Source organism: Astyanax mexicanus, unplaced genomic scaffold (genome assembly GCF_023375975.1).
Source record: "Astyanax mexicanus isolate ESR-SI-001 unplaced genomic scaffold, AstMex3_surface scaffold_40, whole genome shotgun sequence".
Lineage (NCBI taxonomy): Eukaryota > Metazoa > Chordata > Actinopteri > Characiformes > Acestrorhamphidae > Astyanax > Astyanax mexicanus.
The window spans coordinates 1,085,397-1,112,455 of NW_026040050.1; the positions used below are offsets into that span (position 1 = coordinate 1,085,397).

The 27,059-nt window shown below is 37.2% G+C and overlaps 3 protein-coding genes across 3 annotated transcripts; 1 reads left to right on the plus strand and 2 right to left on the minus strand.

Annotated features, from left to right (window-relative positions):
* Positions 1 to 24: 24 nt before the first annotated feature.
* On the plus strand, positions 25 to 11,806 carry LOC107197292 (calcium homeostasis modulator protein 6). The gene is made up of 2 exons (XM_015603722.3): positions 25 to 3,547; positions 11,279 to 11,806. The coding sequence occupies exons 1-2, from the start codon at positions 3,071 to 3,073 to the stop codon at positions 11,426 to 11,428; spliced, it is 627 nt and encodes a 208-aa protein (XP_015459208.2). The 5' UTR covers positions 25 to 3,070; the 3' UTR covers positions 11,429 to 11,806.
* Positions 11,807 to 15,631: 3,825 nt separating this feature from the next.
* On the minus strand, positions 15,632 to 20,961 carry ugt5f1 (UDP glucuronosyltransferase 5 family, polypeptide F1). Its single transcript, XM_049473586.1, has 2 exons — positions 20,440 to 20,961; positions 15,632 to 18,496 (listed from the first exon to the last, which is right to left on the minus strand). The coding sequence occupies exon 2, from the start codon at positions 18,455 to 18,457 to the stop codon at positions 16,886 to 16,888; it is 1,572 nt and encodes a 523-aa protein (XP_049329543.1). The 5' UTR covers positions 18,458 to 18,496; positions 20,440 to 20,961; the 3' UTR covers positions 15,632 to 16,885.
* A 1,246-nt stretch (positions 20,962 to 22,207) lies between these two features.
* On the minus strand, positions 22,208 to 26,302 carry LOC111196288 (UDP-glucuronosyltransferase 2C1-like). The gene is made up of 3 exons (XM_049473585.1): positions 26,193 to 26,302; positions 25,802 to 25,923; positions 22,208 to 23,947 (listed from the first exon to the last, which is right to left on the minus strand). Exons 2-3 carry the CDS (start codon positions 25,820 to 25,822, stop codon positions 22,337 to 22,339), a joined length of 1,632 nt encoding a protein of 543 aa, XP_049329542.1. The 5' UTR covers positions 25,823 to 25,923; positions 26,193 to 26,302; the 3' UTR covers positions 22,208 to 22,336.
* Between the last annotated feature and the right edge of the window lie 757 nt (positions 26,303 to 27,059).

Consider the following 27,059-nt stretch of genomic DNA (forward strand, 5'->3'; position numbering starts at 1 on the left):
GTGTGCGCGCGCGCGCGTGTGTGTATGTGTGATTTAGGCAGATCAAGGCTGCTCCGCAGCTGCGCAAACGGAGGATAAACGTGCAAGCAGTAATTGTCAGTGTTTAATATGTGGGGTGCTGAGAGGGGTAAAATAAGAAAAGTATTACACACCAGATACTATCATATGAGCCCCAGACAGTATTAAGTGGGATTAATTTTCTATGTGTTTGTTAATATATTTTAATATTAGTATTACGTGAGAACCAAATCATATTAGGTAAGGACTTCATACAGTTAAGTGAACACAAGGTTATGTTAGGTGAGCACAAGATATCATCAGCACCAGATACATAACCAAATTTGGACAAACTTAAATTGTAACAGTTACTTGGCATTTAACATCGTGTGATAACATCCAGATTAATGGTTTTGTTAAACTCAAAAACATACTTTAAATAATCCCTTAAACCCTAGACTTCTTAAATGACTACTAATATTTCAGTAGCCATTATATATATTTTTTGTAACTAACGTGGTTTTCATTTGGGATTTCTAAATTTTCCACACTATAAAGAGCACTTACATGCCTTTCATTTTCCCCTAAATTGTCAGTGCATCGTATAATCCAGTGCACCTTATGTATGAATTCTACCAGTCAGGTATTAAGGAGCAGTAAAGTCACTCCGCTGAAGTACAGCATTTTACAGAAGTTTCAGTTTAGTTCTCCAGCAGCATTAGCATTAGCTGCTAAACGTGCTAAGCGCTAGGTCTTTTGCTGTTACCCCGGCTAGCTGTGCTGGAGAGCATTATCTATTAACTGCGTTAAGTGTTTTATTATATTGGACTGTAGTCTGTGTGTTTACTGTGTTAAAACAAGCTATGTGGGACGAACAAAGTTTATAAATAGTGTGCTTTATAGTGCAAAAATATGTTATTGCACTATAAAGTCTTGGGTCTTTAGAATTTAAAGGACATGAATACCTTTTATATTTGGTAAGTTTTGTGTTCATTAAAATTAAAACCTAGGCAGTGAAACCATTAACAGTAAAGTAAACACTGCTTTGGATTTTAAAATCTTGTTGTTTAAGGCATGTTTGGTGGAAACTCTTAGACGGACAGACAACTTGACCGTGTTACACAGGTAGATGTCTAAGGTGTAAGCTATTTGCCCAAGAACTCATACTGATGTAGTGTGGTTTAATTACTGGATTTTTTTTAATTAATTATGCAGAATCACCGATCTATGACCATTATTCCAGTTGTTCTTCCAGATGTCTGTCTGTTTTTTCCATTTTATTTCTGAAGGCTGATTCTATTCTATTGGCTCTGAAAGCCTGAAAGTGTATTCCTTATGTCTCTTCATTCTCTTCTCCACCACCAGCTTAAACTGGATTGTACTATGGAACACTGTGGGTGGGTGGGCAACAAAAGGTTGTGCAAGGTTTCATTCTAGAAATGTCTGTTACACTGTACACTGACTGTATGTGATAAAACATAGTCATTTGTGTCCCGCATGGCTGAAATATCAAAGAACAGATTCCAAATTTGTGGCTTCTGTAGTTGGCCTGTGCTGCACATTTGAGTGTTTCTGTTGTTTACACCATTTAAACCTCCTAAAGCTGATGAGCTGCAGCAGATAGGTTAGAGCAGGAAGTATGACAGGGAAAACCACCTTATTTAAGTCTTGTCGCTTTCTGTTTAAAATCAGTGTTTGTTAGCTAGATGATAAAAAAGACATTTTTTGCTTCCATGTTGTGATCTTGATATCTATCTATGCTCCACATGTTTGTGGACATCTCTCCAAATTAGTGTACAGATGTGAAAATAAATATATTGCCAATGAGTGTTCTAATACATATATACAACACAACAGCATATCTGCCTTTCCAATTCATCCACCTGAACATACTGTATATAATACATCCATTTGTCCACCTGTAAAGCCATATTTTGAACAATACATCAAACTTAGTCAGCATATAAATATGTAAAAAATTAACATAACCGTTTTTTTTTAAGTACAAAGAAGCACAAAGGGTGTGTGCTAGGCATTTTCTTGATTTAAATATATTCACTTTAGGTTTGGACAAACTCAACTGAACCACCCACCCCTCCAGTGCAGGCTTTTATATAACATACAGAACAGCACCTTAAATGAACCCAAAAACGCCTTCTTGAACCACTGTACAGTACACTTATTGAACAGCACTGTAAACAGATTTTTCAGCAGCCTATTTTACCAACACTGTGAAACCAGTGAAACCAGGATTAAAATAATCTAACAAACTGCTCTACATACTGTATCTCAGAAATTAGTTCTTAAATCAAGTCAATGAGTTTGTGCTTTTTTTTTGTTTGTTTGTTTGTTTGTTTGTTTTTTGCTATGTACTCTCTAAACACACAGCCCTAAGGTCACAGCGGGCTGGGCTGAAAGCAGATTCAGAGTAAACCGTGTAAAATCCATCATGGCTTCCAGTAATCCTTTATGCCTCTCTGGTTTTACATTCGTAAGGCGCCACCTCGTGGGAAAGGGCAGGATAACACCTGGTGTGTTGGGTGGTAATTATCTCAATATTTAAAATTTTAAAAGGACAGCAGGTATCTATAATAGATAGAAACATCATATATTATATAAAATAGTAGCATGATTTCATTTGAACAAATTAAATGATTTTATTGTATTGCATTCAGTGTTTTATTCACTAAACAGAAAACGTTTATCATGGATGAAAATGCGAATAAAAACTGTCTATTCATCTGTCTATCCCCTGGGTTGGGAGGGCGAACACACTGTACATAGCACTGTCTTGTTCCACCCAATGAGACAGCACCCTGATTTTCCCTCCACTTTACTTCCCTCCCTCCAATAGTCAATGGGAAAATCCATTTAAACAAAAGCCCCACCTGCTCCCCACTGAGGTCCAATGATCTGGAGCGGTGTAGGTCCGGACGACACACCCCCACTGCTCAAAACCAATAGGAATGTCAGTGTTGTAGTTGGAAATTAACGCGCGCCTCACTGATCAGCTGCAAATGAGTCCGTAACGGAGCGTGTGCGTCTGGGGTTTTCTGCACTTTCTGTCTTTAGTATGGGAAGTAGACAACAATGGCTCACGAGACTGAAGAATGAGCTGAGCAACAGTCCTCTGGTCTCCAACGTGGCCTTCGGCTTCATCCTGATGGGGCTGGAGAAGCTGGTGGAGCTGGAGTTCGAGTGTCCCTGCAACCCGACCTGGAACGGGCTCTTCTCCTCAGCCTTCTTCATCATCCCCGCCGTCATGGCCTTCACCCTCATGCTCATCATTCAGGGCTGCAGGTGCGACACGTGGAGCCGCAAGAGCGTGTCCCTGTCCAGCGTGGTGCCCGCGGTGGTCTGGCTCATCCTGCTCTTCCTGGACGGACAGTACTTTGCCTGTGCGATGACGGACTGGGAGGGCAGGTTCGTCATCGTGGACAAAGCTGCTCCTCAGAAATGGTGCGAACCGGTGGGAGAAGAGGACCAGGAGGAGAGCACGCCTCCCCGGGAACTGATGCTCCGCTCCCAGCAGCTGTTCGTGGTGTCTCAGGTGAGAGTCAATCTGTAAAAACAGGAGCACTAACAGAAGCAGTATAGTGACAGTAGTTAAGCGGCGAGGTAGTCAACCATGATAATGGCATAACTAAAGGGAGGCCTGCATGGTGGGCAAGACTGTACAATAATGGTAAGTTATGCAAACATATGATGCCTGAAACCAATAGGGAAAATGCATGCACATTATTTAAGTATATCTACTAATTTTACACAGACTTAACAGCTGCTCAAAAAGGACTGATGAAAGATGCAGGATGTGACTGTATAATAAGAATAGTTATTTACTGTACATGTATTACATAAAATTACAGTTTTTCAAAAGTTTTGGAATACATAAAAAATACATTATAATACTGTAATTATTATTTGCGGTAATCACATGTACTTTAACTGTTTGGGGTCTTTAATTGCCAACGAAGTACTGTAAAATAAATGACGATATAATATATAAAAACACTAAATCTTATGGCCTGCAACACTGCAACCAGGCAGTTAACCACCATATAAAATATAATTAAAGACCCAAGCAAAAGTAGCCCAAGAAGATTATTATTTATTAAAGTAGGCAAAAGTCCACTGTGATGATGAGTTAGGGGTGGGGTATACGCACATTATGCAAATAAGTGATGTTATGGGCCAATGAAAAAAATTTAACTTTTGTGGAACTTGATACATTTTTTTTATTGCTTCTTAGCTCTTCGGTTTACATGATAGGAACTAAAATAAACTTACTTTAAAAAGTTGTAATACTCTGCAATTAGTTTACAGTTCATTACTATTCCTACTATACAGTAATTAACTTGCAGTGTTAACTTTCTTCACAATAAATAACTGTTTTCTGGAAAGACTGGAAAACTGTTGTGATAAAATGCCCTATCCCTAACTTACCATTAGTGTGTCGTTTTGTCGACAACTTAAGAATTGAGTAGAATGATTTTCAGTAGGCATGGCATGGTCTGTGGCAGGGGTGGCCAACCTGCAGCTTGTGAGCCACATGTGGCTCTTTGCCTGTTCATGTGTTCATTCAATTCATTTAATAACTAAATTTAGCTTGTGATTTTGTTTCTTAATAGATTACAAAATCATCCTGCTTTCCTTGTGCTAGACTGTTTTTCTGTAGGTTAATAAATTAATCCAGAATAATTGCATTGCAACTCAACCTGCATGAAGATAAATTTAGCAGTAAAAAAATAGCTTGCATATAAGGCAAACAACACTGCATTCAGGCAGCCAACTATTTAATAAAATACGGCTGATCACCCAGGGGAAGGTAGCCCTCGTGGGCAAGCTACACACTGATTGTGAGTGTGGTCTGGGGGGACATTCCAATTATACAACTATTTGATGCCAAAAGCCAATTGTAACAGTGTTATTTTTTTGTAAAGTACTAAGTAATGTTAGGTAGATAATACCTTATATTTCTAGTGTGTGTGTCTCAACATATTACCTAAACATCATTATTGTAAGTAGCTTTGGACAAAAGCATCTGCCAAATGTAATGTAATGTAAAATATGGGTCACATTCTACCCAAACATAGAGAGTGCAATGTGTTGCATTAAAGAAAAGTTGAGTAGATCTATAGGTTATTTTTTAGTCTGTAACACTTTACAAAAAGGGTACATGAAATGGCATGAATTCATGCAGTACTTCATGAGTGAGTAATCATTAATTCATGCAAATTTTTTAAATCATGATTATACATGAAGTTAACATGTATCATACATGTGTTAATGTATTAGTTCATGTAGTAATTAAAGTACAAATGTAATTTGCTGGAATGAGTTATTAATGATGTTCATGCAGGTCTTCGTGTGAGTCTGTCTTGTGAGTGAGGTTAAAACAAACAAGGTCAGCCCACACCTCATAGAAAAAAACTAAATTCAGCATTACTTAATATAGATAATTTTTCACAAGTTTATGATGTTATGAAGTTTATGGTGGCCCTCAAAGTAAAGTGGTACAATATTCATTCAATAATATTTGTGATGTTAATGATGAAAAGACAGAGGAACCATTGGTTAAGCAAACATTCTTTATTGTTTTGAATCTTAGCAGTGTACATGGATGAACTGGCATCACATAGCATAGCTTCAAATAAAAAATAATAATGTGAACCTTTCTTTTCTGAGTTCTAAGTATAAACCAGGTAATTGTGAGGTACAAACTAAAGTATTACATAATTATTTTGGTTAACAAGATAAGGTAAGTACCAGGACAGTCTTGCCTAATTACACGGAAATGTCTCACAGGTACTAGATATTAAACAGGTACATGGGAGGTACAAACTCCAAAGTACTAGGTAATTATTTTGGTTAACAAGATGGTCAGAACAAGCACAGTTCAACTTAATTACGCAAAGATATCTTAAAGGTTCTAGATATTAACCAGTTAAGTGTGAGATACAAACTCCAGTAACACTGACATATCTCACAGGTTCTAGATATTAACCAGACAAGAGTGAGATACAAACCCCAGTAACACTGACATATCTCACAGGTTCTAGATATTAACCAGGCAAGAGTGAGATACAAACCCCAGTAACACTGACATATCTCACAGGTTCTAGATATTAACCAGGCAAGAGTGAGATACAAACCCCAGTAACACTGACATATCTCACAGGTTCTAGATATTAACCAGACAAGAGTGAGATACAAACCCCAGTAACACTGACATATCTCACAGGTTCTAGATATTAACCAGACAAGAGTGAGATACAAACCCCAGTAACACTGACATATCTCACAGGTTCTAGATATTAACCAGGCAAGAGTGAGATACAAACCCCAGTAACACTGACATATCTCACAGGTTCTAGATATTAACCAGGCAAGAGTGAGATACAAACCCCAGTAACACTGACATATCTCACAGGTTCTAGATATTAACCAGGCAAGAGTGAGATACAAACCCCAGTAACACTGACATATCTCACAGGTTCTAGATATTAACCGGGCAAGAGTGAGATACAAACCCCAGTAACACTGACATATCTCACAGGTTCTAGATATTAACCAGGCAAGAGTGAGATACAAACCCCAGTAACACTGACATATCTCACATGTTCTAGATATTAACCAGACAAGAGTGAGATACAAACCCCAGTAACACTGACATATCTCACAGGTTCTAGATATTAACCAGGCAAGAGTGAGATACAAACCCCAGTAACACTGACATATCTCACAGGTTCTAGATATTAACCAGGCAAGAGTGAGATACAAACCCCAGTAACACTGACATATCTCACAGGTTCTAGATATTAACCAGGCAAGAGTGAGATACAAACCCCAGTAACACTGACATATCTCACAGGTTCTAGATATTAACCGGGCAAGAGTGAGATACAAACCCCAGTAACACTGACATATCTCACAGGTTCTAGATATTAACCGGGCAAGAGTGAGATACAAACCCCAGTAACACTGACATATCTCACAGGTTCTAGATATTAACCGGGCAAGAGTGAGATACAAACCCCAGTAACACTGACATATCTCACAGGTTCTAGATATTAACCAGGCAAGAGTGAGATACAAACCCCAGTAACACTGACATATCTCACATGTTCTAGATATTAACCAGACAAGAGTGAGATACAAACCCCAGTAACACTGACATATCTCACAGGTTCTAGATATTAACCAGGCAAGAGTGAGATACAAACCCCAGTAACACTGACATATCTCACAGGTTCTAGATATTAACCAGGCAAGAGTGAGATACAAACCCCAGTAACACTGACATATCTCACAGGTTCTAGATATTAACCAGGCAAGAGTGAGATACAAACCCCAGTAACACTGACATATCTCACAGGTTCTAGATATTAACCAGGCAAGAATCTCACATGAAGCTCATATACAAACATGAAGCTCATGTGTCACATTGTGACTCTAAACTGCTAAACTCTAAACACAATTCCACATGTTCTCACTCTAATATCATTCTAAATCACAGCTTTACAAATCACTAAACACAAACTGCATCATTTAGTACAGCTTCATCACCTGAGAATCACTGACCTTCAAATACAAAACCCTTATTACCAAGTATTCTCACACAAGCTGCAGCTAAGTAAACTTAATTAGAAGAACTTTTCAATCATTTATCAGAATATAAAAGAGACCTCAAGTGACTGATACAGCCCTACTATATTGTCATCTGGGATAATGTACGTTTCAACCGGGCAGTCAATGACTGGTTCACTAAGTGCTGCACCTTCCACCATATTCCCCATTTCTCAATCCAATAGAGGAATTCTTTTCTGCATGGAGGTGGAAAGTGTATGAACGCAGACCCCACGAGCGTGTGGCTCTACTTCATGTAATGGGGGAGGCATGTGATGACATCCATGCAGATGATTGCTATGGATGGATTCACCATGCAAGGCATTTTCCCCCCGCTGTTTGGCGAGGGAGAATATTGCAGCTGATGTAGATGAGGTCCTCTGGCCTGATCGAGATCAGGGGTCTGATGAACAGTGATCTGTTTCTTTGCATTTTGCAATAAATACATTTTTGTGTCCTCTTTGTATGTGAATTTTCCTTAGCATGTTTCTCATTGTACTTACATAGGTGAAAATTTTAATTTTTGCAACATATTTACAGTAAAAAATGGCTTACATTTGTGCTGCAGTAGTACTGGAATGCTATGGGGGGGGGGGGGGGGGGGGGGCAAATAAATATAAAGAACATCTTTCAACACATCTTTCCATTGGCTTGTATTCATTTGAATTTGTACAGCGGCTTCATGAAGTCAAAAACAGAACCAAATACTTCTGATAACAGTGCTCTGAATTGATCTTGTCAGTGTTTATTTGATGCTCTGTAAGAGATGAGTATGAATAAATAGCTGTGTTTGTTGTTTTGGTGGAAGGAATCAGTTTTGCTGGAGATTTGTAGAGTTTCAACAAAGAATTTCATCATTTTCAGTTTGTGTTTAGAGTTTTGAGAAACTGAGCAAAGTTTCTAGAAATGCGTTTAAACATTTCAGAAACACTGTATAGTGTTACTAGAGTTTGTATCTCACTCTTGCCTGGTTAATATCTAGAACCTGTGAGATATGTCAGTGTTACTGGGGTTTGTATCTCACTCTTGCCTGGTTAATATCTAGAACATGTGAGATATGTCAGTGTTACTGGGGTTTGTATCTCACTCTTGCCTGGTTAATATCTAGAACATGTGAGATATGTCAGTGTTACTGGGGTTTGTATCTCACTCTTGCCTGGTTAATATCTAGAACATGTGAGATATGTCAGTGTTACTGGGGTTTGTATCTCACTCTTGCCTGGTTAATATCTAGAACATGTGAGATATGTCAGTGTTACTGGGGTTTGTATCTCACTCTTGCCTGGTTAATATCTAGAACATGTGAGATATGTCAGTGTTACTGGGGTTTGTATCTCACTCTTGCCTGGTTAATATCTAGAACATGTGAGATATGTCAGTGTTACTGGGGTTTGTATCTCACTCTTGCCTGGTTAATATCTAGAACATGTGAGATATGTCAGTGTTACTGGGGTTTGTATCTCACTCTTGCCTGGTTAATATCTAGAACCTGTGAGATATGTCAGTGTTACTGGGGTTTGTATCTCACTCTTGTCTGGTTAATATCTAGAACCTGTGAGATATGTCAGTGTTACTGGGGTTTGTATCTCACTCTTGTCTGGTTAATATCTAGAACATGTGAGATATGTCAGTGTTACTGGGGTTTGTATCTCACTCTTGCCTGGTTAATATCTAGAACCTGTGAGATATGTCAGTGTTACTGGGGTTTGTATCTCACTCTTGCCTGGTTAATATCTAGAACCTGTGAGATATGTCAGTGTTACTGGGGTTTGTATCTCACTCTTGCCTGGTTAATATCTAGAACCTGTGAGATATGTCAGTGTTACTGGGGTTTGTATCTCACTCTTGCCTGGTTAATATCTAGAACCTGTGAGATATGTCAGTGTTACTGGGGTTTGTATCTCACTCTTGTCTGGTTAATATCTAGAACCTGTGAGGTATGCCAGTGTTACTGGGGTTTGTATCTCACTCTTGTCTGGTTAATATCTAGAACCTGTGAGGTATGCCAGTGTAAGAAGACTCTATTGCTTCTTATATCATGTTACTGGAGTTTGTATCTCACACTTAACTGGTTAATATCTAGAACCTTTAAGATATCTTTGCGTAATTAAGTTGAACTGTGCTTGTTCTGACCATCTTGTTAACCAAAATAATTACCTAGTACTTTGGAGTTTGTACCTCCCATGTACCTGTTTAATATCTAGTACCTGTGAGACATTTCCGTGTAATTAGGCAAGACTGTCCTGGTACTTACCTTATCTTGTTAACCAAAATAATTATGTAATACTTTAGTTTGTACCTCACAATATTATTGAATGAATATTGTACCACTTTACTTTGAGGGCCACCATAAACTTCATAACATCATAAACTTGTGAAAAATTATCTATATTAAGTAATGCTGAATTTAGTTTTTTTCTATGAGGTGTGGGCTGACCTTGTTTGTTTTAACCTCACTCACAAGACAGACTCACACGAAGACCTGCATGAACATCATTAATAACTCATTCCAGCAAATTACATTTGTACTTTAATTACTACATGAACTAATACATTAACACATGTATGATACATGTTAACTTCATGTATAATCATGATTTAAAAAATTTGCATGAATTAATGATTACTCACTCATGAAGTACTGCATGAATTCATGCCATTTCATGTACCCTTTTTGTAAAGTGTTACAGTTTAGTCTATAAGCAACATTCAGAAAACTCCTGAAAAATAGGCAACAATGGGAATTTTATCCAACATTCCCTGTGCAGTTGCTTTCTCAATTATTTTGTGTAAATATAGAGTAATTGACTTGACAGAAAATACTGTATTATGCTGGTAGGTTACAGTTATTTATTGTTATTGGTTAACCGACTGCATTAATTTTTTTTTTTTTTTTTTTTTTTTACACACGAGGTATGATTACAAATACAGTACAATAGTGATTTAAATACATTGTAGATTTACAGCAATGTATTGTTGAAGTTGTAGTAGTAATAGCAGCAGTAGTTGTAGTAGCAGCTGTAGCCACAGTTATAGCTGTCATAGTATTAGATCACAGCAGTAAGAGTAATTAGCAGCAGCAGTAGCAATGGTTGCAGTACTACTATTATTAGTTGTAAACAGCAGTAATAGTAGTTCTAGTCAGAGAAGAATATTTTTGATAATCATAAACAAATGACCAAAATGTAAATGCTGGTATTTCCCTGTATTTTTTAGGAGGGGAATTGTTTTTGAATTAGATTAACCTAGCATACTTGCTCTGATGTTGCCTTTACTTTCTTTAAGCTAATCTTTCATCTTTATTTTTTGATTTCAGTAAAGCCCAAAGTGCAACTGCTTGCCATTAGAGACTAGAGTAAAACCACTTTCCATTACCATTAGCCCTGTAGAAGACAACTGCATAGTGTTTACAGCCACAGATTCCTATATTCTCTTATTATAGTGGCGGATCTCTCTAAATGAACTGGTGAAATGCATGAAAACAAATTTTAAATCAATTAATTAGAGATAGATGAGCTTACTGATAAGAATCATCATGAAATGGATCCTATCCGAGAACTTCCCTAAGAATGTTGCTCTGATAAAGAATGGCTAGTTACATTTCCTCACAGAGGCTTTTCTAACAGGACTCTCCACTGTGGCCCCTTGTTTCCAGGTTATCGGCATAGTGCTGCTGATTTTTATCTGTGCAGGGCTGGTTGTGTATGTGATTAGAGAGAGCTGCCGGAGGGACTGCCAATCCCAGGACGCAAACGTAGCAGAAATGACGTTGTACACCCCCAGCTCCAGGGCGAGGACATCGTGAGGGAAGTGGGATTCTTCTGTGTTTGTGTGGAAACTCAGTCATATCCACAAGAAGCTGAACCAGACCCTTCATTCCACTATATATAAATATACATATACCCTCCTTATTTTTGAATGAATAGCTATTTTTTTAATGGTCAAGCTGTTCGTTGGGAGCTCAGTGTTTTGAATAGTTCTGCTACGGGGGACACTTTTTGGTAAAACAATGAAACAGGATTTACACTATTAAAACTGATTATTGGAAAAGATGCTTTAGATGCTGTGCTATATATCTATGGACCCATGGTCACTTTCCAGCGGATAGTAGTAGTGCACTTTTTAAAAATGTGTTGAACTTGTGCCATCTGTACCAATCAAAAACTTATTATGCCAAAAACCACCTGTTGTGTTGTTGTGTTCCTTTTTTATTTCTCGTATGTAAATCACTTTACATATTTTTAAAGGTAAGATCATTATTTTTAGCATGTTATAGTTTAGAGGTTTTGGTGAATGAAATGAAGTGCCTTTATGCAACATATATTTTATTTATATATTTTGTGTGTTTGTGGTTTATTTTTATTTTATTTTTTTATTAAGAGACATCTCGGTAGGGGTATATATTTCAAAAACTGTGGTCATTAAAACGAAAAAAAAAAAATCTGCAAAACCATACAAATAACATTTTAGTCTCAGATTTTTATTCTGCAAAAAAAAAGGAAAAAGTAAGAGAATGGTGGTAAACTGGTGAAACCACCTCTGTCGCTGGTGTCCATTCAGATTTGGAAACTTATTGGCAAAAGTAATCAATATTAATCCATAATAAACACACTTAGCTAGCAGTGTATTGATTCTTTGGGTCCAGTAAGTATATCAGCTGAAAAACCGAGTAAACATTGTACTTTTACTAGGTGATCAGTTTAGGGAATGGCTATATTAATAAAGGCGAGGGGTTAGGCTGTGTGAGGCAGTGAATCAGTGTGATTCATAACATTATAAAGGTCAGCAGAACTGAAGATTTTACAGATTCACTAACAGCAGCCTGTGATCAGCTGCTAAAAGTATCAGTATCAGGTTTTCTTGTGAAATGTGAAGAACATATACCTCAAACATCTACTTACTTTTTCAAAGAAATGGTAATTTAATACGGTTATTAAATAGTAGTTTTATATTGTACTCTATTGCTCCTATAAAATTCTCGCAAAAGTAAAGATTCACACTGATATGAATGTGGCCCTATTACAGTGTATTACAAAAGTGAGTACACCCCTCACATTTCTGCAGACATTTAGGAAAAATTTAATGGGAAAAGACTGACAAAATGATACTTTTACACAATGAAGAGTAGTCTGTGTGCAGCTTATATGACAGTGTAAATTTATTCTTCCCTCAAAATAACTCAATATACAGCTATTAATGTCTAAACCACTGGCAACAAAAGTGAGTACACCCCTTAGTGAAAGTTCCTGAAGGATCAATATGTTGTGTGCCTACCATTATTTTCCAGAACTGCCTTTGCTCTCCTGGGCATGGAGTTTACCAGAGCTTTACAGGTTCCAGTGGAACGCTTTTCCACTCCTCCATGACGATCATCACGGAGCTGGAGAATATTCCAGAACTTACGCTTGAAGATGAACCAAAGATTCTATTGGGTTTAGGTCTGGAGACGTGCTTGGCCAGTCCATCACATTTACCCTCAGCCTCTTCAATGAAGCAGTGGATGTTTTAGAGGTGCCTTTGGGGTTATTTTCATGTTGGAACCCTGCGACCCAGTTTCCGGAGAGAGGGGATCAGTATTTCATAGTACATAGTTCATAGTACAGTGTCCCTCAATGAAATGCAACACCAACACCGGGGTGTATTTTTTTATGTATATTATTTTATTTTTGTACCTGTGGGAACACTATTTTGTTTTGATATTTTAGAATTCGTTAGATTATATTTCCTTTAGCATTTTGAGCTTAGTTTAGTTACTTATTTTCCTATTTCATATTTATTTTTCTGTTTTTATTAAATGCTGTTATTAGCTTCTAGCTTGTTGCTGCCTTCTATGTCATTTAGCATACAGACACTCACTGGTCTTTTCAACGTTGATTTATTCATTTAATAGCTGTATCTAACTATTGTAAGCCAGACAGACACTATGTGATTTTTTAATCGGTGTGGAGAGCTCATTCGCATGTTTGAATAGTTTGTCCTGTAGGAAAACGCACGCAATTTATCTGCTGACACTGTTGGCAGGCTGAGAGACCTCACGTCATGCAGCACGTAGGCAGTAGGAGAAGCACCAAATCCACGCGAGCCGCGCGGATGAGCTCGCGTTCAGTCTCGCGTTTACACTCAGGTTCAGGCAGACAATCTAAACTCTAGTATGCAGAACTATATTATTATTGTTATTAATTTTCCATTATTTATTATTTATTTATTATTCCAGGAAATAGTCATCTGTTTTTAATACTATTTTTATTTTATATAAAGCTATGGCATGCTAATCACCATATACCTAAGTAACAAAGTATTACTGTTAATGAAAACAAACGAAATAACGAAATCTGAAAGTGAAAGTTCTCCTTAACTGAAACTAATAAAAACAGTAATTAAAAGAAAAAACTAAAACGAACTGAAATTACAGATTGAATACCCTAATTTTCGTGTTTGTTAATTTATTTATAAGCGCTGTTTCAACTACAACAGTTTAACAGCGGGTGGTGTGGTGCCGTTTCTGCTCCCAAAGGGGAGCCGGATTCTGCGGGGTCAGATTTCAGCAGCGCGCAGAGCGTCTCGCGGTCCGCGGAATTACTTATATTTACAGCGCTCGAGCTAGATGCGAAATAACGACAGAAAACCCTGAGGAAACTGCAGAATTCTGTATGGTATTAGAATATGAGTTCAGGTTTTGTAGAGAAACAGTAGAATGAGGAATATTTGAGAAGCAGCTGTAACTTTACCTGTAACTCACACTGAACACCCCACACTGCAGGATAAGCAGATAAATCTGATCATTTCGGTGGTTGGTTGGTTATTGGGGTTTTATTGCCACTCCAGCACAAATGTGGCTATTTGTCGTGATAATTTTGGTGAAAATTAGTGAAACCTGTAGAGTTTATTGAGATTTTGCTGTATGATCTCCTCAGTTAGAATCCCCACCCCATAACCAATCAGTGAGCTCCAACTGCTTACCCCTCCTACTGCTCTTTCATTGTGGATGCGCAGAATGTCTTAAGTGTCCAGTTTTTCAAAGTTCAGGTTTGGAACGTCACGTGGTTAATATACCGTCACTATTTTACAATACCGTCACCATATTTAAATACCGTGGTATACCGAAATACCGTCATACCGCCCAACCCTACTGACAGCACTCCTGCGTCTGTCTTTCAAAGACAGCATTTGAACGTGATGCTAAGCTTCACGAACACTCAGCTTCTTTAGACGACCAACGCGAGGTCTGTTTTGAGTGGACCCTGCTCTTTTAAAACGTGGATGATCTTGGCTACTGTGCTGCTGCTCAGTTTCAGGGTGTTGGCAATCTTCTTGTAGCCTTGGTCATCTTCATGTAGCGCAACCATTTATCTTTTAAGATCCTCAGAGAGTTCTTTGCTATGAGGTGCCATTTTGGAACTTTCAGTGAACAGTATAAGAGTGTGAGAACAAAACTGGACACACCTGCTTCCTACGCACACTATCACTATACCTGAGATCTAGTAACACTAACGAGTCACATGACATTTTGGAGGGAAAATGACAAGCGGTGCTCAATTTGTACATTTAGAAGTGCAGTCTCTTAGGGGTGTACTCACTTTTGTTATGGGTGGTTTAGACACTAATGGCTGTATATTGAGTTATTTTGAGGGAAGAATAAATTTACACTGTTATATACAATAAGCTGCACACCGACTAATTTTTATTGTGTAAAAGTGTATTTTGTCAGTGTTGTTCTAAGAAAAGATATACTATAGGGATGTACGCACAATAGGCGCAAAAAAAACAAATGCAAATTTGATAAAAAAAGGAAGAGGGGGAATTTGGGGGGAAAATGTATGTTAAAGTGCCTTACACACAGAGAACCAAATTATAAATTTTCACACCCTCATTACATACATTTAAAATGAGCTAAAAACAAATACAGTGTCAAACAACGGCCCTAACATTTATGAATATGAATTGCAGTGCTTTATTTTTTAGGGTAGTCCTCATTACAGTGTTTTTACCAAACAAGCAAGACGTCAGATCAGTTAAAATATTTATTCATTTTCAGTGTACATAAAGCATTTAATCAAGAATATGTTACTGTCAGGAAAAGAGCAACACACAATGCTGCTAACCCACTCAGTGTCTTACAGAACTCACCGCTAATTTTTTTTTATGACTGATTTTGTAACTGATTGTAATGTAAATGCAGCAGTAAATTTGATATGCACATTGATCTGTTGTTGACCTGTTAATTGTAATGCTGTAAGCTATATTTTTAAATTTTATATCTTTATATATTATGGATAGACCTCTATGTCAAATAAAAAGTGAGTGAGTTATGCTATGTTGTAATACATGTGTCACAATATATACAATCACATTAACAGGTATTTATTATTTAATATTTGCAAATCAAATCGCTCAAACTGCTTTATAATCTGTTATCATCTGCTTTATCATCTGTTAACTGAAATCGCATTAGACAACTGAAATCCCTTTAGTTATCCAGTTCACTGTTGTTTTTATTTTTAGTTAGTTTAATTTGTATGCCTTTTGTTTTCCTTATGCTTCAAATATTTATTTATTTATTTATTTTATTTTTCAATTTATTTATTTATTTATTTATTTTGAGATTTTGAAAAAGCTGTGAATTTTGATTAAACCAAGATCTTAGGTTAATGAACTTCATAAATCTGACTGTCTGACTGTTCAGATGGAGGAGCATTGTTGCGTATTGGAATTCCACACTATACATGAAAGTGGACAAAATAGGAACTGGAACATTCGTATAGTGAACAGCACAACCACCTGACTATTCAATAAGTTTGTATGTATGTAATAGTCTGGTGGTGATACCAAATTTAATAAGAGTTAATATTAGAAGTTAATAAAGTCAATACTGTAAGCCAGGGTTTAGAATTATTCTTAATATCATCTTGCTTATGCAGGGTGTACATTTAAATAAGAATAGGTTTACAGTATACTACACGTACTATGCCACACTAAATAGTTTATTCTTAATATGTATTTTCACTGACATGCCAAAAGTCATAGGATAGTAATAAAGTTTTACCGTAGTGGATGGTTGGGAACGCCTACACCTGCATGTGTTGTGAGGTGTATGGTAAAGCTCATGACCGTCAGACATGGACATAACAAAAGTCAGGGGACACATCCTACTTTATGCAGAATGTCAAGGGTACTTTCTAATTATGTGCACCCATATTTAATCTGTTTAGCCCTTTGATACTGCAGCTTAAACTGTATCCATTTATTTAAACTTAATTTGTTATCAGTCCTGTTCAAATGGCTTTTTCATACAAGCTCTGCAACATATGTATCGGATAACTGCAAAGGTAAGGAGAGCTGTAAGTAACACAACCAAAAGTAAGAAAGCTATCACATCGATGCTATGGTAGGCATACCAAGACATTTTATAGGACTTAGTTCGCAAATGACCAGCACCCTTGTGCCTCATAACAAACTCAATCCAGAAGATAGCGCTGTCAAGTGGCGGTATTGGCTTGTCTCTCTCAAGCTTAGAAAGTTTCAGCATGTTTATTTTATAGGATGGCTCATTTATAACATGCTGCAAAGCCTCTAGAAACACATTTTTTTCTATGGTGGCTACATCCAGGACTGTTGCTACACCTCTGTATTTCATTCTCGAGAGATTGTCATGTTGATCAAAAACTAGAGGTAATCCAACTATTGGAATACCATGGTAAATTGACTCTAAAATCCCATTTGTTCCTCCATGACTGACAAAAGCTCTAGTCTTAGAGTGTCCCAGAAGATCATTCTGTGGCAACCAGTCAACCAGCATTGTATTGTTGCCAAGGGTGGACGGCCTTTTTCCAGTGTGTCGCCAAATCACTTTTTGAGGTAGCTCAGCTAGAGCAGCGGCTATTTCATTGTCTATATCAGGTGGAAGATCTCCAACCAAAGTTCCTAAAGACATGATAACAACACCATGCTCTCCAGAACTTTGAACAAAAGCTTCTAGATCAGCAGGAAGAGGACTTGGTGGCTTGCACTGGAAGCAACCAATGTAAACGATATTAGGCATGGTCGGGCGCGGAATTTCAAACACAAAATCTACTCTCATAAGCCATATGTCAGCTGCCTGAAATAACTCAAAATAGTCTAAATCAGGACCAAAGTAACGGTTGCACAAAGCACTATAATGAGGACCGACAGTGCGTCTGTACAGAAAAAGTCTTACAATGTAGAAAAGCATATTATATACCCTTTGAAAAAATGTCATTCTGTCGGTTAACAAAGCTAGTGGAAAAGGAACATACGATAAAGGCGACGGAGCAATACTGAAATGTGCTTCTCCATGCACTGTCCAGCGGACATTGAAAACCAACGGTAATGCAAGATAATGTGCGAGCAGAACTCCCCCACCATTTGCAGGGTCTGTTAACATCACATCATTTTTGGCTTCTCTGATGGAACTAATTAACTTTTGATTTTCAATTATATGGACGACCATTTCACATATCTTTCTGTGCATTTCAGAAAACCTTTTTTTCAGTTCCATGTCCAAACTGAAACTGGTCCAAAACTGGCATTTTTCCTGGCGAATCTGCAGCTGTCTGGAAACAAATAGTTTAAAGAATGCCTCATCACCACTGGCGGCAAAGTCAACTGTGATAGAGTTGTAGTGGGGCGAGTGCTCTTTGATGTACCAGCTATCAGCCGCTCGAATGACTGTAACATGGTGACCCTTGCTGTGTAGCTCCTTTATCAAAGTATTCATGTTAACCCAGTGGCTGCCATCATGCGGGAACACCAGGATTCTTCCACAGTCAACAGAGACAGTCAGGATGATGGCGATGGTAAAAACTGAATGGAACATCTTTTACACAATTTCCAACTGAAGCATGTGAATCATTGTCTAAAAAAAGAAAAATACAAATGCAATAAGATCATTTTGATTCATGCATCAAACTGTAAAAGGCCATGTATATTTCACATTGTTAAATATAACAAAGAAAAGTAACTAAATTAAAATGAATCGAGTTAATTAGTTTATCCACAATCAATTCAAATGTTTCTCGTTTGCAGGTATCATTTAAGTATAATATAATATAATATAATATCACTTAATATTGCATAGACATTCCATGGTAATTTGACTAATAGAAATGCTCCTAAATTTCTTTTCAATTGAAATTTACCAGTTACAGTTTTTCCCAGTCACTTTGGAGCATTTCTCAGTTTATTATTTATATTTGCACCACGGAGTAGGCATTTTACAATACAGTTTGTACAAACAGCTTCACACAACCGATAAGCAGCTTATTTCCATACTTCACTCACAATACTTAGTTCATACCCCAAATGTATGTATTTATCAATGATCATGTCAGAGTCATTCGAATAAAAGGTTCTTTAGTCAAAATGATAAGTCATGTATCAGTTTACTCTGGATTAATTTTCTCAGTGCTTTTGTTTTGAAATAATAAAAATGAGAGCCTGACTACAAGAAATTGTGCAGAACTTACTAGACAAGATACACCTATTTACACATATTGTCTTTTTTAAAGCCATAGCAACTGCGCACAGGTCACTTACTGTAAACAGATCAAGCATAACATTATGACCATGTTTCTCATTCAAACCCATTTGGGCTTTACACTTATAACTTTAACATAAATCTATCGCACAGGATAGACCTCCATAGAGAAGCTATTAGTTCAGCACTTTCTTCATTCATAAATCACATAACAGTGTGTCATACTTACAATATGTGAATTTTTACACTAGAATGTAATACTGGGGGTATTTTGGTTACACTAAAATAAAAGTATAATATGTCCTTTGAAAACTGTTCACGAGAAGAGTCATGACCCAACTGACAAGAACATAAAGTAATTATTATCTTTCAAATCCACCACTTCAGAGTTGGCCAAGTCAGCCATTAGTAGAATAATTGGTGTAACCCGAGGTGTAGTATTAGGTGTTCTTTCCAAATGTATTACTCAACATTATACTCAATCAAACCATATTTAGTCAGATAAAACATTACAGTACAGAAATGGCTACATCAATGACATATGTAATAGGCATGTAATAGGCTCATTTTACAGTACACAAGAAAAGTACTTAAATATGTTTTAATCAGAAAAATAATCTGATCACAGGTATATGTCTTCTGCATACACACTGTGTTTAAAGCTTAAAGAACTGCAGCCGGCTTTTGTCAAGGCTTGCATACGTCTTTAAGGAGTGTCTTTGTTCAACAGGCACTTCAACAGACCATATTATGCAAAGCCATCTGTGATAAACTCAAATTTTCCTCCAGATTGGTCACAGATTAGAGCACTGAACTGTGGGCCAATAATTGTCTTTAGTTTCTTCTCGTCAAACAGCATTCCATAAAGTGCTTAACTGTATAATACAGTTTGTTCTCAACTGTTCCAGTGCAATGCTTTTATCAGTAAAGCCAGATCTAGTCAGTGAGGCTAATCTCACTCCTGAGCTCCTCTAACTGGCCTTTACTTCATACAGTAAGGCAAGTGCAGTTTCAATATTTCATCATCTAGAGCTGCGTGAACAAAACAGGAATTGATAAACTGTAGTTTATTACATTAGAAGGGAAATACTTCTGTACTTGTAAATGGAGGACTTTTACTGGGACTGTTATTACCAACAGTCATCCGCTCAAACCGAAAGCTAAGGTACTGTTTACACAGAGAGAGAGAGAGAGTGAAAAGAGCGGAAGAAAGACAGAGAGAAAGAAAGAGAGAAGGGGGGGGAGAGTAAGTAAGAGAGAGAGAGAACACGGAACAGGGCTGCTGCAGCTGCAGTCCGGGTGTAAGACAGAGAGACTCTTACCTGGGGGTTTAGCGGGAGGAGAAGAGCTGTAGATCAGAGGAGCTGCTGGAGCTGAATGGAGACGTTGGAGCTGAATGGTACAGATCGTGCTGTACTGAAGGCTGGGTTAATGTTTTCACTGCCCTCAAGTCTGAGGAGACGGAATTACACCGCCACCCACAGGCCACACAAAAAATGACAATAGGCAAATAAATTATACAATTAGATCAATTAATCAGTCAGAGCTCAATTGGTTTTGCATTTAAAACAAAGCCCAATTTAATCCATCCTTAAAACAGACTTTACTGGATTAGTTCCATAATGTGCTGTTTGTTCATTAGTGTTAAACTAGCTGTATTTCAGGAGGTTAGCGTGTTAAGAGTGTTTTTTTAAGCTGCAGGTTTATAGGGTTGTATCACACACTTACATGTTATGCTTACTTTTTTTTCAATTTGCTAAATCAGGACCAGGGGTGTCTAGTAATAATTGTGAGACAGCTGCTGTTATTAGATGTCTCCAGTCTCACAAACAGCAACAGCTACAGCTGCCCAAAGTTAATTATTGTCATTTTTTTTTATATTTTTTTATTCATCATGACAAAAGAATCGCACAAAAGTAAGTACACACTCACATTTATGTAAATATGTTATTATATCATTTTATGGAACAACAATGAAAAAATCAGTTTGATACAATGTAAAGTAGTCCGTGTACAACTTGTATAATAGTGTAAATTAGCTGTACCCTCAAGATAACTCAACGCACAGCCACTAATGTTTAAACCACTGACAACAAAATGAGTACACCTCTAAGTAAAAATGACCAAATTGTGCCAATTAGCCATTTTTCCTCCCTGGTATCATGTGACTCCTTAGTATTACAAGGTCTCAGGTGTGAATGAAGAGCTGGTGTTTTAAATTCAATTCTCTCATACTGAGCACTGGGTATTTAACATAGCACTTCATGGCAAAGATCTTTTTGAGGATGTGAGAAATAGAATAGAGCCTAGAAAAGGGTGTTTTTAAAAGAGAAAAGGATAGAGCTAGGCTATAAAAAGATTTCTAACGGCCTAAAACTGAAATACAGCACGGCCAAGGTCATACAGCAGTTCTCCAGGAACAGTTTCATTTAGAACAGGACCAGGGTCAAACAAAGAAATTGACTCCACGTGTTCAGCATAATATCAAGAGGTTGGCTTTAAAAAAAGACACTGACATCAGCTTCTAGGACAGTGCCATGCAAACAGAATAGATGCAGTGTGTGGAGTACGGTTTGCATCTCCAAGTGCCTTGATGTCATCATGGAGGAGTGGGAAAAGTATTCCACTAGAAAGGTGTGCAGCTCTGGTGAATTTCATACCCAAGAGAGATACCCAATTGTATCATATCTTCATGTTTTGTCCCATGAAAAAAATATAATAAAATATTTACAAAAATGTCAGGGGTGTAGTCAGTTTTGGGAGATGCTGTGTTCCATTACTAAAAATACATTGATATGGTGAGATTATGGGATAGTTATTATTCTTATTATAATAATATTATTGCATATTTATTATATTAATATTATTTATATATTATATTATTTCGTATTGCAAGATGTAATAAGTAAATCAAAAAATATTTGAAATAATAAAAGAAAGTAAAAGTGTGCCCATTAATCTGTAAACATCACTAGTTACAGTTCACCTGGACATAATTATATACAAGTATTACTTTATCTGATAACAAGCAATTGAACCAGGTTTCTTAAACATAAAAAATACTTTCAATCAAATAATGTTTTTTTCTAATTATTTCAATTCTGTTGTTTATTAAAACATTGGATGAACTACTTTTTACAAACAGAACAGAACAGAGTAAAGGAAGGTAAGATTTGAAATGGTTTGAAGTTGTACCGAGTGTCACACCATCAAAGTACATCAATCCTGTTTTGTCTTTCTCTTACAGAACATTCTCCACACACACCTTATGATGAGAAAAATCATCCCAAACATGGTACACAGTGCAAGCAGTAAGAAAGCTATTACATCAACACTGTGGTAGATGTACCAAGGCATTTTGTAGGACTCTGACTGCAGATGTGCAGCACCTTTATGCCTCATAACAAACTCAATCCAGAAGAGGGCACTGTCCAGTGGTTTCACTGGTTTGTCTCTGTGATGTGTCGAGAGTCTTTGCATGTTCTCTTTATAAGCCGGGTTGTAAAGAACATCTTGTAAACTCTCAAGAAAGACGTTTCTGTTTAGTGTGCCAAGTGACAGAAGTTTTGCTCCTCCCCTGTCTCTCAGACGAAGCACATTGTCATACTGGTCAAAAAACAAGGGAAGACCAATGACAGGAACACCATGGAACAAAGCTTCTTGGAGTCCATTAGTTCCTCCATGAGCTACAAATGCTCGTATCTTGGGATGTCCCAGAAGATCGTTTTGTGGCATCCAGTCCACCAACATTGTGTTGTTGCCCAGAGTAGAGGGTCTTTCTCCTTGGTGTTTCCAGATGACCTTTTGAGGAAGTTGAGCAAAAGCAGCCGCAACTTCCTCTGTAATCTCACTCGGCAGTTCGGCAATAAAAGTTCCCAAAGACATGATGATAAATCCATGCTCACCAGAACTTTGCACAAAGTCCTCCAGATCTTTTGGAAGGGTTTTAGCTTCTTTACACTGAAAACCACCGATGTAAACGATATTTGGCATTGTTGGACGAGGAAATTCAAATACAAAATCCACTCTCATCAGCCAAATATCTGCTGCCCTTACGAGTGCATCATAGTCAACGTGTGGCCCAAAATACTTATCACAAACAGCCTGGTATGCTGATTTTACTTGCAACCTGTATTGAACCTCCGTTGCCAAGTAGAAAAATAAATTTTTGACCCTCTGTATGAAAGTCATTGCATCCGAGTGCCCCGATCCAGTCATTGGGATGTAAGATAAGGGTGATGGCGCGACAATAAGATGTCCTTCTCCACCTGCAGTCCACCTAACCATAAAGACCACAGGCAGCTTCAGGTAGTGAGCTAACATAACCCCAGTTCCCCATACAGGATCTGTGAGCACCAAATCATATTGCCTATTCTTCAGCATCTTCATCATATTCTCATCTTCAAACATGGTAACTGTCATGTTACTAATGAAATTTGCTAGTGTCTTCATAAGACTATAAGCTTCCACTTGTGCCTTGATGAAATTTAATCCAGAGAATTTGCCCCTTTCTATGTCAAATAAGGTCCGTAAATAGTTTTTTATAAACTTTTCATCGAATCCTTCAGTTACAGGCACGGTTACAGAACTGTAATAGGCAGATTCTTCCTTGATGTACCAGTTCTTACTTGAACGGACCACGTCGATGGTATGTCCTCGTTTGTGCAGTGCTTGGATGATAATGTCCATGTTCAGCCAATGGCTTCCATCAAGTGGGACCACCAGTATTTTATCGCCCTGGCAAACAGGCCCAAAGGATACCAGGATTGTAATTAATACATAATATCTAAAAGGGGTTCGGTATAAAAATTGTATCATTTTTTCCACTCCCTGCAAAGAAAATGAAAAGATCAGAATTCTGAATCACAATACACACACACACACACACACATATATATATATATATTTATATATATTTTTTTTTTGTTATTTCACCTTTTTTTGTACATAAGTACATAAAACTCCACATGTGTTCATTCATAGTTTTAATGCCTTCAGTGAGAATCTACAATGTAAATAGTCATGAAAGTATAGAAAACGCACTGAAAAAGAGAAGATGTTTCCAAACCTGTACGTTTTAACATGTATTGTTAAAATAATACCAGTTACAAACACATGTATTTTGGACAATGGTGTCTACATATATTTACACAATATCTATTACTAATCAAGTATATGTGACAAGCAAAAGTTGGACACCCTGCACAGTTGTGATCATACTAACAACAGAAGAACAGTAGAACAGTGCACTGCCAATCAGTAGTCTGTTGAAATTTTCAGCAGCTCCAGCTGAATGAAATCAACTTGACCTCCACCATTTCTTTCAACTTTCAGTTTAACTGTTTAACTAATTTTTGTGCCGTTGTGCATTTTCAGAGACAAAATGCATAAGTAGCAAATTCATTAAAAAACTGCTGTTCAAATACTGCCCCATACTGAAGAGCTTTTCCCAAATGTTCTTAAAGACTAAGTATTTTGTAACCTCATACTTATGCATTTCTTAAAAACCTTCAAAAGTTGGAACATGGAACAACACCTAATAAATGACAGGTGCTGACAAAGTTTCTTAAAATAAGTTTTTAGCACTACATTTTAAACAACTTTTTAATTCTTTAAAAAAAATAGGCAGGTGCATAAATTTCAGCACCCAACATAAAAATTACATCAATATTTAGTAGTTGCTCCTTTTGCAGAAATAAATGTCCAGCTGCTACAAAATAAGTATTAAATGTTTGACAGAACTCTATCTGGTCAGAAATGTTTTAAGTTTGACTTGGTGGGGTCATGTAAGTTTGGTCGTGTTGTCATTAACTGCTTAAGCAACAGATTACCATAAGCTTCTTTGCATTATTTAACCAGTTCAGATTAAAATCAGCTAGGATCAGCATTTCTGCTGTAGTGTATAATGATCAAAGCCCAGCTGACTTATCTATAGAGTGAGTGGTTGCAGAAGGCGGTCTATACACACCAACAACCACAAAGCTGTTACTGCATCCAACACAGACTTGTATAGATTCAAAGCATGTTTCCTTGGATAGCGTATTTTGTTTTTTTACTTGAATTGCATTTAACATAAAAAGCCACACCCCACCCCTTGCTTTCTTGTCTGCTCTGTAGAGGTTGCAATTTGTTAGGGCTGCTTCAGAGTCAAACTTTTTTTACCACTGTATTTACCACAGAATGTGATCGAGGTGAGTTTTTAAAAAGCCTAGACAAATGCAGTTTAGACATGGAACTCCAAATATGGGCATACAAGGACTACAGAATGACAACTGCATTGGTCTGTAGTGTACTTGCTTTTACTCTACAGCAACATTAACACTAAACGTTACACTTTGATGTTGGGAATGAATGGCTTGCTGAACATATATTTTGGTACACTGTACTTTTAGGGATCTTTTGACCTATCTGAGGGCCAGAAAATCACAAAGAAAACACTTTAAATTTAAAGAGAAACATACACACCAACTTTGCCAGTGTTTCCTCAACACCCTTTGGGTCATTATCAAAATACTGTGATTTCTGACCCTCAAAACATACCAAAAAATTAAAAAAACATTTGATTTTTTTTTTGCTAATTATCGTAGTTAAATTAATCTAAATGAAGCTGATGTGCCAATAAATTAACTTACATTAAACATTGAGCCGATGTGTTACATAAAGATACAGTGATCTGTTACTTACGTTAAATACCGCTAGGTTCATTGTTGGTTAGAGAATGACTCCAGCTTCGCGTTGTGCTGTAAGTTGTGATGTAGTGGAAGAATTAGTGAAGATCCTCTGATGCAGGTACCAAGCTTGAGAGTCTGTTATTGGAAGGGTGTTATGAATATATAAAACGTGAAAGCAGTGAAATATTGCAGCAAGCCTCGTATCTGCTCCAAACAGACTGAGTACAATAGTCCATCAGATAAGATTAACAGTTCCAATAAATAAAGCAGACTTCCTCTTATATATATAATGTAACCTGACTGATTTAAATTACTTCTCTATTTCGTTACCAACATATGATGCATAGTTTCTATATGAAACCCTTCGAAAAAGAACACTTTTAACAGAAAAGGCACCTAAATACCTGGAGAAAAACAGAATATAAAACAGAACAGCAGCCTCGTATCTGCCAGCCTGAATCCCCGCCTGTATCCAGTCACAACGCGGTGGGGGAGGGGTCGCTCAGCACGTGGTGCGGGCAGCCTGCGGTAACTCCTCCTCCCTTTAATATCTTCCCTTTAAAATCCTCTAAAAATATTTTAAATATATCCACCTAGCCTCAAAGAAGTTAAAGAAGTCTGGCGACATTTCGCTTCACCTTTTACTCTTTTTTTGACTTCTTATGCCGTTTTAAGACGGTTGATCCTGCATCTGAACACACACACTCTCTCTCTCTCTCCCTCTCTCTCTTTCTCTCAAGGAACATTCCAGGATTTTGGTACATTTCCTGTCCCACCACTTAAATTTCAAATGTACACATCCAAAATATCTAAATGACTATTTTTTGTGAAAAATGTACTTGTTATAAGACAAACTGTAAAATGTGGTGGAGAAATAAGCTCCTTAGATATTATTCAAAAGACAGAATACCTTTGGACCACCTCAAAAAATGGTCCCACAACATGCGCTCAACCCTGTTACCATAAGGAATTTTACCTGCAGAGAAAGAGTTAAAAAGTTTTGTCTACTGGCATAAAGGAAGTGACATTTTCTGCCCACATGGCAAGACCAAGAGTAAGCGCTCTAACAATTTTCAAGTTTTTTTTCTAAATATGTTTGTCCAAGTTGTGTCCCTCAGTGAACTCAACCCTGTTACTCATATTGTAGACTAATAATGAGTAGACTCAAATTTTACTTTATATACTTATATAACCATGTTTGTACTTGATCTTGTATACATAGCTAAATTTTACAGTTAGCATCTGTTCCTGGGGTAAACCACAACCTAGAT